Below are 14,344 nucleotides of genomic sequence, written 5' to 3' on the forward strand. Positions count from 1 at the left end.
GGAGTATTATAATTAAATGTGCACCCACTTTTTTCCTTTCTGATGAAAGGCTCCCATGAAACTTACTAAAATAAGGTGCATCAAGACAGATGAATTTTGATGAGTAAGTCAAAGCACTGACGAAGCTGAATTTTCACACGGAGAAACTTCTTTAATTCATAGAGCATTTTCAGGCCTAGATCATTAACATGGTCATATTTATTAATAACTAACATGTTAAAATTCATGGGATAAACTGGAGATTTTACCATTTCAGACAACTGTAGTGTCATCATGAAGTGATATTCTGAGGACAAATGATTTAAAAGTAATAGTAAAATTTGGCCCTGGCCGGTTGGCTCAGTGGTAGAGCATCAGCCTGGCATGAGGAAGTCCTGGGTTCGATTCCCGGCCAGGGCACACAAGGGAGGCGCCCATCTGCTTCTCCACCCCTCCCCCTCTCCTTCCTCTCTGTCTCTCTCTTCCCCTCCCACAGCCAAGGCTCCACTGGAGCAAAAGATGGCTCGGGCGCTGGGGATGGCTCCTTGGCCTCTGCCCCAGGCACTGGAGTGGCTCTGGTCACAACAGAGTGACGCCCAGGATGGGCAGAGCATCCCCCCCTGGTGAGCGTGATGGGTGGATCCCGGTCGGGCGCATGCGAGAGTCTGTCTGACTGCCTCCCTGTTTCCAGCTTCAGAAAAATACAAAAAAAAAAAATAAATAAAAGTAATAATAAAATTTAAAAATTAAGTTTAGAGAAATATTAAATAACAATTATAATAAATAATACATTTGCTGACAATAATGATAATTTTTCTTGGGAATAATAGTTGTATTATCACAGATTATAAAAGCTACAGATTATATCTCCAGAGTGGGCAAAGTTCTTTAAAGATGTTATCAAGTTGTCACAAATTCCTCCTGTGAAGAACTTGGCACAGGGTTTATAGTGTCTGCTTTTAATAATTAATGACAAAGACATCTGTTAAATAACTGTGAAGAATTATTTTAAGGTATTGATATATAAAGTAGAGTAGGAAGGCATGCAACTAAATAATTGGGCTGAGGCATATATTTCAATTTCAGTTACTAAAATCCCCAAAGCAAATTTTTTTAGAAAGAATGAAAACTAAGTGGTGATAAGAATGTATTCCTTCATTCCATAGAGATTTATTTGGCACAAGCTGTAAAGACTGCTATTATTTCAGGATGCTCAAAATGATAAACAATAAAATCATTAGTCTCTAGAATTAATGAATATTTTTATTTTTAAGAAAAAAAATAATATTTTAAACTTTCAGTTTAATAGGAATTATTGGTGGAAGCCAGCCGAGTTAATGGTGCCCTTAGTCACTATCTGTGCAAGATCAAAGCACTGGGAAGCATCATTTAATGAGCACATTTGTCATTAATTGCTAATCACTAAGTGAAAGGATGACTTTCAAAATACAAGCCTCTTGATTCCTGCTTCTCTTTCCCACTGGAGCTTGCTGAATCCAAAACTACAGAGTGTCTTAGATGTTTAAAGCAGAAACAGCTTTGTACAACTGTTACATAGTTGAGCATAAAAAAAATAAAATTAGTCACAAGGATCTAGGTTCTCCAATTATTGGCACTACTCAGGGTTTTAGAACCATCATTTCATCCATGATCATTTTATAATTTTATACCAATCTACATGATAATATACAGTGGTACCTTGAGATACAAGTTTAATTCGTTCTGTAACTGATCTCATATATCAAACAAATTTCTCCCATTTAAAATAACTGAAATAAATTTAATCCATTCCAGCCCTGTGAAACATCCCCAAACCATCCTAAATTATGAAAAAATACATGTTTTTAATTAAGAAATACACATGTATACTTTACCAATGCATAACAAAATATATGAAATAAAAGAAAAAAGTTATTTAATACTGTATTCTTACCTTGGAGACAGACGACTGCAGCTAACGGAGGTGAATGGTGGAGGAGGAGGGAGGTAGGAAGGAATGCAGGCACTGTAGATACAGAAACTAAAACTGCACTTTCTTAATACTAACTGTAAACTAAAACCGCATTTTCTTTACTTTAAACAAAACTAAAACTGCACTTTCTTTAGTTAAAATGAAACCACAAAAAACTTAATTGTAAAAAAAATGCACTTTCTTAACTTTAAACTTAACCTAAGCTTAACATTACGTCTTTTTCATTTAATCATCACCTATTTTTGCCTTTTTGGCTGCACTTTTGGCAATTTCACTTGCAGGACTTTTGAATAAAAATCTATGCAAAGAGGTTTGCTTCTGCCTGCGTTTTAAAATGATATGGAAATGCGACAAACAAGTGTCTGTAAAAAGTACTGAAGCACAACTAGTTTAAACTTTTTCTGGGTGTTTCTTTTTAATGAAACTTGAAAGCTTCTCCCGCATTGCCAGAATGTCTTTAATTTCACTTGTAGAAATCACTTCATCTGACTCTACCTCCTCCTCACTACTAATGTCTTGTAGAAGCTCCGTATGTTGCATCATCTGTAGCTCCTTCAACTCCTCAGTTGAGAGTTCCTCCTCATGTGCCTCAATGACAGGGTTCCCCAAACTACGGCCCACGGGTCGCATGTGGCCCCCTAAGGCCATTTATCTGGCCCCTGCTGCACTTCTGGAAGGGGCACCTCTTTCATTAGTGGTCAGTGAGAGGAGCACATTGACCATCTCATTATCCAAAAGTTGGCCTATAGTTCCCATTGAAATACTGGTCAGTTTATTGATTTAAATTTACTTGTTCTTTATTTTAAATATTGTATTGGTTCCCATTTTGTTTTTTGTTTTTTTACTTTAAAATAAGATATGTGCACTGTGCATAGGGATTTGTTCATAGTGTGTTTTTTTTTTTTATAGCCCAGCCCTCCAACGGTCTGAGGGAGAGTTAACTGGCCTCCTGTGTAAAAAGTTTAGGGACCCCGGCTCAACAAGCTGGTTTATGTCATCTTTATCTACCTCCAGACCCATTGACTTTCTGAGGGACACAATCTCCTCCAACGCTTTTACCTCAGTCTCAGTCTCTGGTTTGAAGCCTTCTAAGTCCCTGTCTGCAACAACATCAGGCCATAACTTTTCCATGCCTAGTTCAAGGTTCTTTTTGTAACCTCTTGCCATGCCAAGTCAATAATGCGTAAACATATCACGATGTTGTAATGATCTTTCCAAAACTCTTGAAGGGTTAGATTTGTATTCTCAGTCACCTCAAAGCAGCAGCAGAACAAGTGCTTTGTTTAAAGCTTTTTAAAGTTGGAAATGACCTGCTTATAACCCATTTCTTTTAACCCTCTTATTAAGCAAGTAATAAAAAGAGAAAGGAAGAAAGGAAATGACCTGCTGATCATTTCCTTTCTTGGAAGATTGGAAGGTTGCAAGATTGAAGTCGTGTTGGGTGGGAGGTAGAGGACTTTCATGAATTTGAACTCATCGAGAATGTCATCCTCAAGACCAGGTGGGTGGGCTGGAGCATTTTCAAGGATTAGTAATGCTTTCATCGGGAATTTATTTTCTTGAAGATATTTCTTTACTACAGGACCAAAGATGAGATTTACCCATTCAGTAAAAAACTGCCGCATAACCCATGCCCTAGCATTGTTGCACCAAATAACCTGCAGTTTTTCTTTAAGAATCTTGTGAGTCTTAATGGCTTGAGGATTTTTGGAATGTTACACTAGCAGTGGCTTTACTTTACAGTCACAACTAGCATTTGCACACAATGCAAGGGTCAGATAGACCTTCATGGGTTTATGGCCTGGCAGCTTCTTCTCCTCTGTGGTGATGAAAGTGCTCCGAGGCATTTTTTTCCAAAACAATCTTGTTTCATCAAAGTTGAACATTTGTTCGGGGATGTAGCTTTCCTATGTGATAAGCGCAGCAAAACGTGCGATGTACTCCTCAGCTGCCTTAACATCAGCACTCGCAGCTTCACCATGCCTCACCGCTGAATGGATGCCAGATTTCTTCTTGAAATATTCAAACCAGCCATGACTTGCCTTAAAGGTATCTTCTTCTGCCTCTTTTGAGGTTGATGGTTCTTTTTTCTTCATGTTGCTATAAATAAGACATGGCTTTTTGCATATTACAGTCTTCGTCACTATATTTCCTGCAAGCTCTTTCTCTTTAACCCACACCAGAAGAAATTTCTCCATTTCTTCATGGATATTTGTCCTTAATTTGAACATAATTGTAGTTCCTTTTGCTGGATTTACCCTTTTGATGGCATCCTTTTGTTTAAGGATAGTACAAATTGTAGATGTATTGCAGTTGTACAGCCTTGCCAGTTCAATCACTCATACACCACACTTATGTTTTTCTATTATTTCTTCTTTACTTCTATTGACATCATTCTCTTCTTCTTCTCACCACTGTCCTTTATACTCACTTTTTTCAGCCCCATAATAGCACACAAAAAAAGTTAGTAAAAAATGCAAAAGTGATGCAAGAACGAGTACAGTGCACAAGATTCGACTTGATTCTGCGGGTAACACATGAGAAAGAATGAGATGCTGGTATTGTGCTGTTGATACTGGACCCATGCACCAATGCGCCAACTAGCGGCAGTTTCCAGAATCCCAACTCATATTTCAGAATTTCACTCGGATCTCAAACAAAAATATGGCCCCAGTTGCAGTTCGTATCTTAAAAAGTTCATATGTTGGTTTGCTCGTATCTCATGGTACCACTGTAACAGGAGACCTCAGACCTGACTCCACTAGAGAACAGACATGTTCAGGCCTAATTATTGGGCAATTTACTCCTTATTTCCATTTCTTTTCTCCAAAACCCCAAATCCTTTTGGTTTTCTAATTATTACCCTTATAGTTTCTTAATTATTGGTGTTTTTGTGCTTTGTGTTCAGTTGAACATTTTACTATCTTTTTGGTAAAAGTTACACATTAACTATTATCTAAAGTGTTTCCCTAACAGCATGGAGGTTTTCTTCAAAATCTGATAGAAATGCTGTAGAAGTGAACTTTTTTTCTCTATTTAAGTCTTCAACAAGTTCACTGATGTTAGATTTCTCTGACAAACACGTTGGAGATATCAAAACCCAGACACAGTGAAAATAGCTTTTTCTTGAAGCCATTTAGAATCTAAGACTTTCTTCTCTGCTATATCAGATTGCCCAGCTTGGGAATAGGATGGGTATATGTGCATGTCCATGCAACGGGTGATAGGAATTGGGGAGGTTGAGGACTCGTAAGCAATCCATACAACGTGAACTCAGAACGTCTTCTGAAAATGATATACATAAGCTCTCCTATTTCCCCAACTGTCACAGATACTTCTTTCTCAATAGTTGTAATAAATTAATGATGATTTTCTCTGTTGCTTTGGTTAGACATCTCTTTCCAAAAAATAATTTTCCTGGGAGATAAATGTTGTGCTCTGTTTGTTTCCTTCTTGATAAAGAGCCCCATGTGCAAGTGGTAAACTTAAGAATCATTTTCATTTTTCTCCAATGTCTGTACCTCTTAGAAAAATAGAGGTCTCTCAATTGTAGAAAGTATTTGTTGTATCATAGAAGTTTAGAAACTGGTAGTGGCTTTAGACATTATCTTTTTTTAACCTTCACATTATAGAAAAGGCAAATGGAGCCTAGAGAAGTATAAGAGATTGAAGGTGGCCACAAATTCTTCGTTCTTCCTTCCACTGAAAATTGGAGCCTCATGCCCCCACCTGCCACCTCTTCCTGTGCAAGGGCATGTTCTGTGATTGCTGTGGCCAATATAATACAGGGGATGTCGTCCCTGCCAATTTCTGGGCCCAGGCTTTAAGAGAATGTCAGGTTCTACCCTCTGGATTACTCCTAGGACTTCTCAGAACCCAGCCCTATGCTGCAAGAAACTGAAGCCATATGAAGCAGTCATGTATCAGTGTTCCACTGGACAACCAACCAGCTAAGCTCCCCGGTGACAGCTAGCATGCACTTGTAATCATGGCAATGTGCCATCTTGTATGTCCAGCCAAGTTAGATCTGTGAAGGACTACATTTACAGTCAATATCTAACAGCAATCACATGACAAACCCTAAGTGAGAGCTGCCCAGCTCTGGCTAGTCAACCCACAGAGCAATGTGAGAATAATTAATGGTTGTTTTAAGCCACTAAGTTTGGGGATGTAGTGAAAGCTAACTGGAATTGAAAATGACTTACCAGCTTCTGAGTATACCAGAGTGAGAACCAGAAGACCCCAAATCTAGCATAATCTTATATGTTAAGGAAATGTACAAATTAAATTAGACTCATTTCCAGGTGCCCTGTAGCTCAAAATTCCAGAATCTTTTCTTTTAATAATCACATAAAATTGTCAGAATCTTTGAATGTTTAAAACAGACCCTTAAAGCTCTGCCTACAAAATGAAAGACCATCAGTAGGTAATAAATCGAGATGGCATTCTCGAGTGTTCCCTGAAGGCAGAGTATCTCAGTGATAAGTGTCATGAAAGAGAGAGTTCCTAGGGGAACTGATTTGCAGAAATTCTGACAAATTAAAGAGGGCTTTTTATTTCTAGATTTTTCAGAAATGTAAAATGTCGAAGAGAATAAACTTCTCCCTCCAAATTGTGTGACTAAGGAGTCTTTCTTCACTGAGCACCTCATGAGATTTATGTTTCACTGAAACACTAAATTGGAAATAAAAATAAGGATGTAACTTTATTAGCAGAAAACAACTTTTGCTTTCAGAATATTTCACCAAAAACTTGTTTTCACAATTTGGTGTGCCTTCAGTTTGGAAAACACATTTTAGACAACACTTTTTTTACAATTCTAGGGGGCTACACTCAGTTAGCTACCTTTATCCACCTGCTTCCTCTGCTCTGCTCTCTGACTTTTAACACTTCTCTGAAAATAGTTAATAAATATTGGAGAAATGAGTATAAAAAGTAATAAATTAAACTAGATAAATAATAAATAATTGAATGAATTAGTTAAAAATTACAAACCTGGCCCTGGCCGGTTGGCTCAGTGGTAGAGCATCGGCCTAGCGTGCAGGAGTCCCCGGTTCAATTCCCAGCCAGGGCACACAGGAAAAGTGCCCATCTGCTTCTCCACCCCTCCCCCTCTCCTTCCTCTCTGTCTCTCTCTTACCCTCCCACAGCCAAGGCTCCATTGGAGCAAAGTTGGCCCGGGCGCTGAGGATGGCTCTGTGGCCTCTGCCTCAGATGCTAGAATGGCTCTGGTTGCAGCAGAGAGATGCCCCAGATGGGCAGAGCATCGCCCCCTGGTGGTTGTGCCAGGTGGATCCCAGTCGGGCACATGCGGGAGTCTGTCTGCCTCCCCATTTCCAACTTCAGAAAAATACAAAAAAAAAAATTACAAACCTGGAAATCAGCTCTGACTCAAATTAACTTGGTTTGGATTTTGAACTTTTATTTCCCTGCAAGATCAATGGGCACTGTAACCACTGCTCTGTCTCACAGAATTCTTAGGGAGTTCAAAGATGTGTCAAAGTTGGAGGTAAGGAAGTTTTAGAACTGAAATGATCATAGTAATCATTAATTTGCCAACTCCTTTCATTTTTTAGATGTGAAGACTGGGATTCCAAAAAATAGTGTATAGCACATGTGCTAGCCACAGAGACCCTGAAAACATTTTGTTAGCAGAGGGAAGAGGGTGGGAGAGTTGTAAAGGGTAAAGGGAGCCCAATAGAGGGTGACAGAAGATGATCTGACTGGGTGGTGGGCACACAGTGCGTATACAGATCATGCATCATAGAAATGTACACTTGAAATATATATGATCTTATGAACCAATGTCATCCCAATACATTTAATTTAAAAAAGAAAGAAAGAAAGAAACTTCTTTCCCAGTAGACTGACATTAGAGATGCTGGTAATGCCCTCTATTTAGTATGTTATATTGAAAGCTGTGATTCTAATCCAGGTGGGTACTATTTCTAATACAAATTTCACAATGATTTGGGCCCCAAAACACATATTTCACCAGTGTCCAAAGACAGTATAAAAAGGCATGGCAGTCAAAATATTTAATAACCAGTATGGCATGGGCACTGGTAATGATTATAAACACTAGCCTTAACAACTGGTACAGTCACACTGAAGGGTCCGAGCAATATATCAGCTCTGGTACACAGATGTGGTGAACTACATTTCTCTCTTCCTGACACTGGTTTCCAGCCTGTGAGGACTGTCACATCACTGAGTGTTGGAAATTCTTCCATTCAGCCTCTTTCTTATACTATGGCTGCATCTTGATGCCCGTAATACAATAGATTACATTTTGTGTCTCCTAGGAATTACCCAGCCTGTCATGACTCCTGGAGCAATATGTTACCTTTCCTCTAAGTCATGGGGCATTTCCATAATTTCAGTATACAAACAGAAGGAAATAATAATTTTATCATCTCTTCTTGCACCAACTAATACATGGACCAATCCACTAACCCCTGCCTATTTAGTCTGGACCACTCTAACCCTATATATTCTATACCCTTGTTCTATTAGTCACATTACAAGTTGAATATGATTTGAAAGATTGAAGAAGTAACACAGCCATGAAAAAGTGGTAGAAAAATAAAATAAAACAAAAATAATGGCATGAGATAGAATATTTGATTATTTTAAGTTAATATACAAAAGAATATTTGTTAAGAATAGAACAAAGTATCTTCATTTAACCAGTTTATTTGTGTATCTCTGAAAAAAAAGGCATTTAAAAAATATTTATCTCTGAAAAAGCAGACATTTAAAAATACTAATTACAGTTTCATAGCTTTCTCTAATAAATTGTTTCATTTCCAAGCCAATGGAGAATGATTTATACAGTTTGATATATATACCTTCATATTACCTTGGCCCAACTCTATTTTATCTGTAATAAGGTGTCAAAAATTTTTATTTCAGTACAACTCAATTGTAAATGTGAAATGAGAGCCTCATTCTCCTGAATTTAGAGTACTTACAATTCTAGCACACTTACTTCTACAAGCCTGTTGGTGTGTTCACGAAATATTGCAGCATATTCTTTTATTTCCTCTTCTCGGCCATTCTTGGCAGCTTCAATGAGAACTAAAAGTGGGACTGTTGTATCCAAAAAGGAGTCTGACACGTGATCTATAATAGCCTTACGAAGCTGAGAAGAAACAGAAATTTCAGTTTTATTAAAAATTTGAAAATAGTTCATGTTATTTTGTATTTTTACAATCTCAGTAGCTACAAAATTTATTTTACATATTTTTGTACAGTTCCTAAAATTATATTTAAGATTTGGTATGTATATTTCTTATAAAGCTAAAACAAGCAAAATAACAGAGAAAATATCATCAAACAATAGCTCTCTTGCTCTAACAATTACTAATTTTTTCTTTAATTGTACTTAGCTCAGAAGTCAGATTATAAATGATGATCCTTATTTTTTCCTAATAAAGTCGCACTATTGTGATGTTTATGCATTTGTACAAACAACATTGTACATCATGTATTCTCATAATTATGAAGTTGTGAAATACTGTCTACCTTGTTGAAGGAACTGATAAATTTTGATTAGCTAAATTGTAGACGTCATGGTAATTAAACCAAGTTAGATCACTGATTATGCCAGTTGATAATAGATTAATAGAGCAAGAAGAATAATTAATGAGTTTTATGTCCAATTTTCCGCATTTGCATTAATTGTTCTTGCCTTCATACCTTAAATTATTAAACAAGTGTAACATTCTGCTACAATTAGTTCTTTTAAATTAGGTTATGTGTAAGCTTATAAATGACAATCAGGCAATTACTCTACTCAGCAGATATTTCTAGAAATTTAAAACTGCATTAGAAAATTAATGCATTATATATATATAATATTAAACCCTTAAGGATTAGAATATTATAAAATGTTTTATTAATAATATCAATGACTATGAATAGCCCCAGAGTTTTTTAATCATTTCCTTATTTACTTTAATAAACTATATATTATAAAATAAATAAGTGAATAGCTATAGGCAGAAAATTTATAATTTGCCTGTTGTAAAATAATATTTTAGGGTATTTTCTTAAACCAATAGGTACTTAACCTAGGTTTGGATTACATGAGAAATAATGAAATTTTAAGGGGTTGAATGATGTAGCTACATAAAAAAAAGAGTACAGTCTATCTTCCTATAATAATTATAAAAATAAATCCATAATTATTATAGATTTCTGAGAGAAAATACCTGTGCTTAAGATAGTAGAGCTTGCTCAGAACTGTAATATTTTCTGGCTACCAACAATTACACAAAGGCTACAGGATATCAAGGAAAAATACTACTTAGCATGCAGAATGGCAAATCATTAATGACAACTAATTAATATTTACTGAGCAATTACTAGGAGGGTGCTAAGTGCTAAGGAGTGGCAAAAGGAGTGGATGAACAATGTTTTTAATTTCTATAAAGAGTAGACCAATGAAGTCAGGCAAGAGATCATAAATTAGCACATGAGTTGGGAACTACAAGTTGTGTTAGTTCCTGATACAGAAAAGTAAAAGGAATCTCTCAGAAGAGGAATTGTTTTCAGTGACCATCTGTCCCTTTCATCCTTTTGTTCTTTTCTTTGTAGCGAGGACACATAGAAGGAGGATGAAAAGGAGGTCAGCCCTAGAGGTATGCAACTGGAAACCAGAATTTATATGGGAAGTAACTCGAGCCAAGGAGGTGCACTACATCATAAAGAGAGAAAGAGAGAGACTCACAGTGAGAAGATGTCTAAAAATAAAATCTTAGGAAATATTACTTTATGAGAGTCATGCAGATGAAAGAGTAAAATCTAAAACAAGATTGAGATAATAGCCAAAAACAAAGAGAGCAAATGATCAACAACTAAAGGAGAAAATTCCAAATAAATCTTGGTGTCAGTGTTCTCCAAATGAACTTATTCTAACAAACACAATTAAAATACCCACATTATGAACTTCTTGAATTTTTTTATTTGATATCATTCAATTCAACAGATATTTTGAATACCATTCCTTACACTTCTACCAAGAACAAAGTATTGTGAAAAATGTCAAAGTGGAAGTGCATGGTTCTTTATAATCTAGTGGAAAAATGAGTCATTAAATGTTATAATAAAGAAAACCAGTAGACTGACAGCAAAGAAATTTCAAAAATAGAATAGGTTTCAAAATCTAATTTTAAAGGTAAGTTAAATGAAAATAAGCAAGACTTGTCTATTAGCTTTGACCACTGGTAGGGTACTGCTGAACTTAGTGAGAGTAGTTTCAGTGGAAAGGTTGGGCAGGAGTCCTATTGTTATGGTTTGAAAAATAAATGGGAGATGAGGGGGCAGAGACAGTGACAATAAACTCTTATTCCTGGTAATTTGGGACATGAAGAAGCAAGATTGGTATTAACTATATCAAGACAGTTTAAAGAGGAATTGCTTCTCACATAAAATACTATGATATTTGTTTCCATCTATAACTATACACAGAAAATCAAATTGTCATCTTGTGCTTTTAAAAAATACATTTTGATTTACCACCATACAAAAATCTAGAGAGAAGGACAATAACAATTGTCTCACATTGTGCTAATTTCTGTAAATACTTAAATAATTATAGCAATCTTCTTCCAATGCTGGATACATTTGCTAAGGTCTGTTGCTCTCCCCTCTGAAGTGCTACCTTTTGTCTTCCCTTCATTTTAATGGTCTTCTCTCCCTATTCTTTTTCATTTTTTCAAAATTTTCAATTATATATATTTTTTTATTAATTCAATCCTTTATTATATGACCAAGTGTTAAAACATATTATAAAGGTGAGGCTTAAAGTACAGTGGACTTACTATTCATTAAAGAATAAATAAATAAACTCTTTGTTTTTTTTAATTAAACCAAATTAGGAACAATTTTTTTTGCTTCTTTCTAAGGTATGTTTCTAACTCTACCGCACATTAAATAGGAAAAGGAAGATCCACCACATAACTGTGGTATTATGTTCAGTAGGACAAGGCTGAAGGGCTGGGACATGAGCTTTGAAGAAGTTCTATGCCAATGTCCTCAAAATTCTGTTGGAAAATGAGCAAAAATTACCTGACAAAATATAATGTCAAATATAACGAGCACAGCTTGACCAGGAGGTGGCGCAGTGGATAGAGCATAGGACAGAGATGTGGAGGACCCATGATCAAAACCCCAAGGTCACCAGCTTGAGTGTGGGCTCATCTGGTTTGAGCAAGGCTCACTAGCTTCAGTCCAAGGTCACTGGCTTGAGCAAGGGGTTACTCGGTCTGCTGTAGCCCACAAGTCAAGGCACATATGAGAAAGCAACCAATGAACAACTAAGGTGCCACAAGAAAGAATTGATGCTTCTCATCTCTCCCTTCCTATCTCCTATCTGTCTGTCCTTATCTGTCCCTCTCTCTGTGTCTGTCACTATATATATATATATATATATATATATATATATATATATATATATATAGAGAGAGAGAGAGAGAGAGAGAGAGAGAGAGAGCACAATAAATCTTGTTTCTATAACTGTACATTCATTCAAATTAACAAATGCATTTTGAGCTAAGGACAAGGCACCATTCTAGGCAACCTGGGGAATGTCAGGATAACAAAGACAGGGAGTGAGAGATGCAGAAAGAGTTGGATGAGAATCTTAAGAGAAGCAAAAACAAATGAGAAAATTGACACTGACTGTCATGGTGAAGCAAGCTTTAGTAAGAATGAGAAATATGTATTACATTTTAAAAATTGAATAGGAAGTGGGAGGCATAACATTCTAGGACTAGAGACTATGATAACCAAAAAAATAGCAGGATCCTCAGGACATCAAAACTATCTAGTGTTACTAGAACATAGTGGTAGAGTGAGGACTGAAATGAGACCTTATTAGGTACAGTGAAGGTAATGGAAAACATTTCAGGCAAAAAGAACAAAATAAGACAAAAAATAAAAGATGACAGAATAAATGACCAGAAATTAGTGGCTTGTGTTAGACATGAGTGACACCTTTAATAGCACATAGTTAGCAGGCAGGAAAAATACCTTTAGTTTTTAAAGCATCGTAATCCATGCAAGCAAGAAACAGCTCAATTAATGAAACCAAACCACAGTTTTCTCAGCGTGTTGGCTATTTGGCTGATCTTGATCATTTACCATCACATTCATTACTATGATTATGGATTACACTAGAGGCTTTTTCTGCTTTACACCTCATCCACCAGACCTGTCTCTGATTTCAGTCCTTTTTGTGAGAAACAGTTCCACATCCTCGGATGACATCCCACCTTGAGTGAATTCCATTTTCTCTTTGTTATTCTTTATAATGGTAGGATTCAGTGAGGTTGCACAGGTTCGGCAGAAACAATACATAATTTTTTGTTGAGTTCAATGAACTGGTTGTGAAAATGGCACTTATAACCAGGGTTCTCACTAAGGTGGGAGTCTGGGCAGCTGCCCAATGTGGAAATCACAAATTTACATTCTTTACTTAACTTTTTTAACATTCACCTTTACAACAGCATAATCTAAGCACTCATAATAATGTTCATTATGTCCATAGGTAAAAATAATTGCAAGTGAAGATGACAGTTAAGAAGCAATATGGAAATATCTTAAATAACAGTTTTATTTTTTGTCAGATATTATTTAATATTCTTTCATTAATATTTTAAAACTCATAACATAATCTAGTTTTGTACACTTCTTTTATTGTTCTTATTTAAATATTAAATGCATAAAATAATAAACTACCTTTTAGTATAAGGTCTTTCGGAAAGTTCTGTCCATTTTTGAAATAAAACAAAATACAAATTTTTCTTACTGTCAATAAACTTTATTAAATAATATAATTGCCATTATTATTAATGATTTCTTGCCAGCGTGAGGGCAATTTGTATATCCCATTTTTGAAAAATGTTTTATCTTTTGATGCGAAAAATTGAACCAGTGCTTGTTTGATATCTTCTTCATTTTTGAATTTTTTACCCTTCAAAAAATTTTGTAAGGACAAAGCAAGTGATAGTCAGAGGGTGCTAAGTCCGGAGAATATGGTTGATGTGACAGACATGCTTCTGTAGCATTTCTTCCTTGTTGAAATTCGTAAGAATTACAGTGTTATAAATGAACTTTATCAGTAGCCATGGGTACACTATCGCTTCACACATAAGACTAACATGAATCAACTTTGTTTTAGTTAATTTTCTACATCAGTATGTATACATTAAGTGATAAAAATAGAGAGGCACACATGCGCTAAATAAACATGTGCTTACGTGTCGAAACTTGTGATAGAAACAAACAGAACTTTCCGGTAGACCTTATATATCATTTTTTATACTTAAAATGGTCATTAGGGCAGAGAACAAGTTGTTGAGTTATTTGAGTCCCACCACAGGCCTC

The 14,344-nt window shown here is 36.0% G+C and overlaps 1 protein-coding gene across 3 annotated transcripts in view; it reads right to left on the reverse strand.

The window, feature by feature from the left end:
- CTNNA3 (catenin alpha 3) overlaps positions 1–14,344 on the reverse strand; it is a 2,095,157-nt gene that overhangs the window by 1,031,176 nt on the left and 1,049,637 nt on the right. For all 3 annotated transcript variants that reach the window (XM_066242416.1, XM_066242414.1, XM_066242415.1), the window contains exon 9: positions 8,943–9,095. In XM_066242416.1, the coding sequence (XP_066098513.1) occupies positions 8,943–9,095 (153 nt within the window). The remainder of the gene's footprint in view (positions 1–8,942; positions 9,096–14,344) is intronic.

This window comes from Saccopteryx bilineata, chromosome 9 (genome assembly GCF_036850765.1).
Source record: "Saccopteryx bilineata isolate mSacBil1 chromosome 9, mSacBil1_pri_phased_curated, whole genome shotgun sequence".
Classification (NCBI taxonomy): domain Eukaryota; kingdom Metazoa; phylum Chordata; class Mammalia; order Chiroptera; family Emballonuridae; genus Saccopteryx; species Saccopteryx bilineata.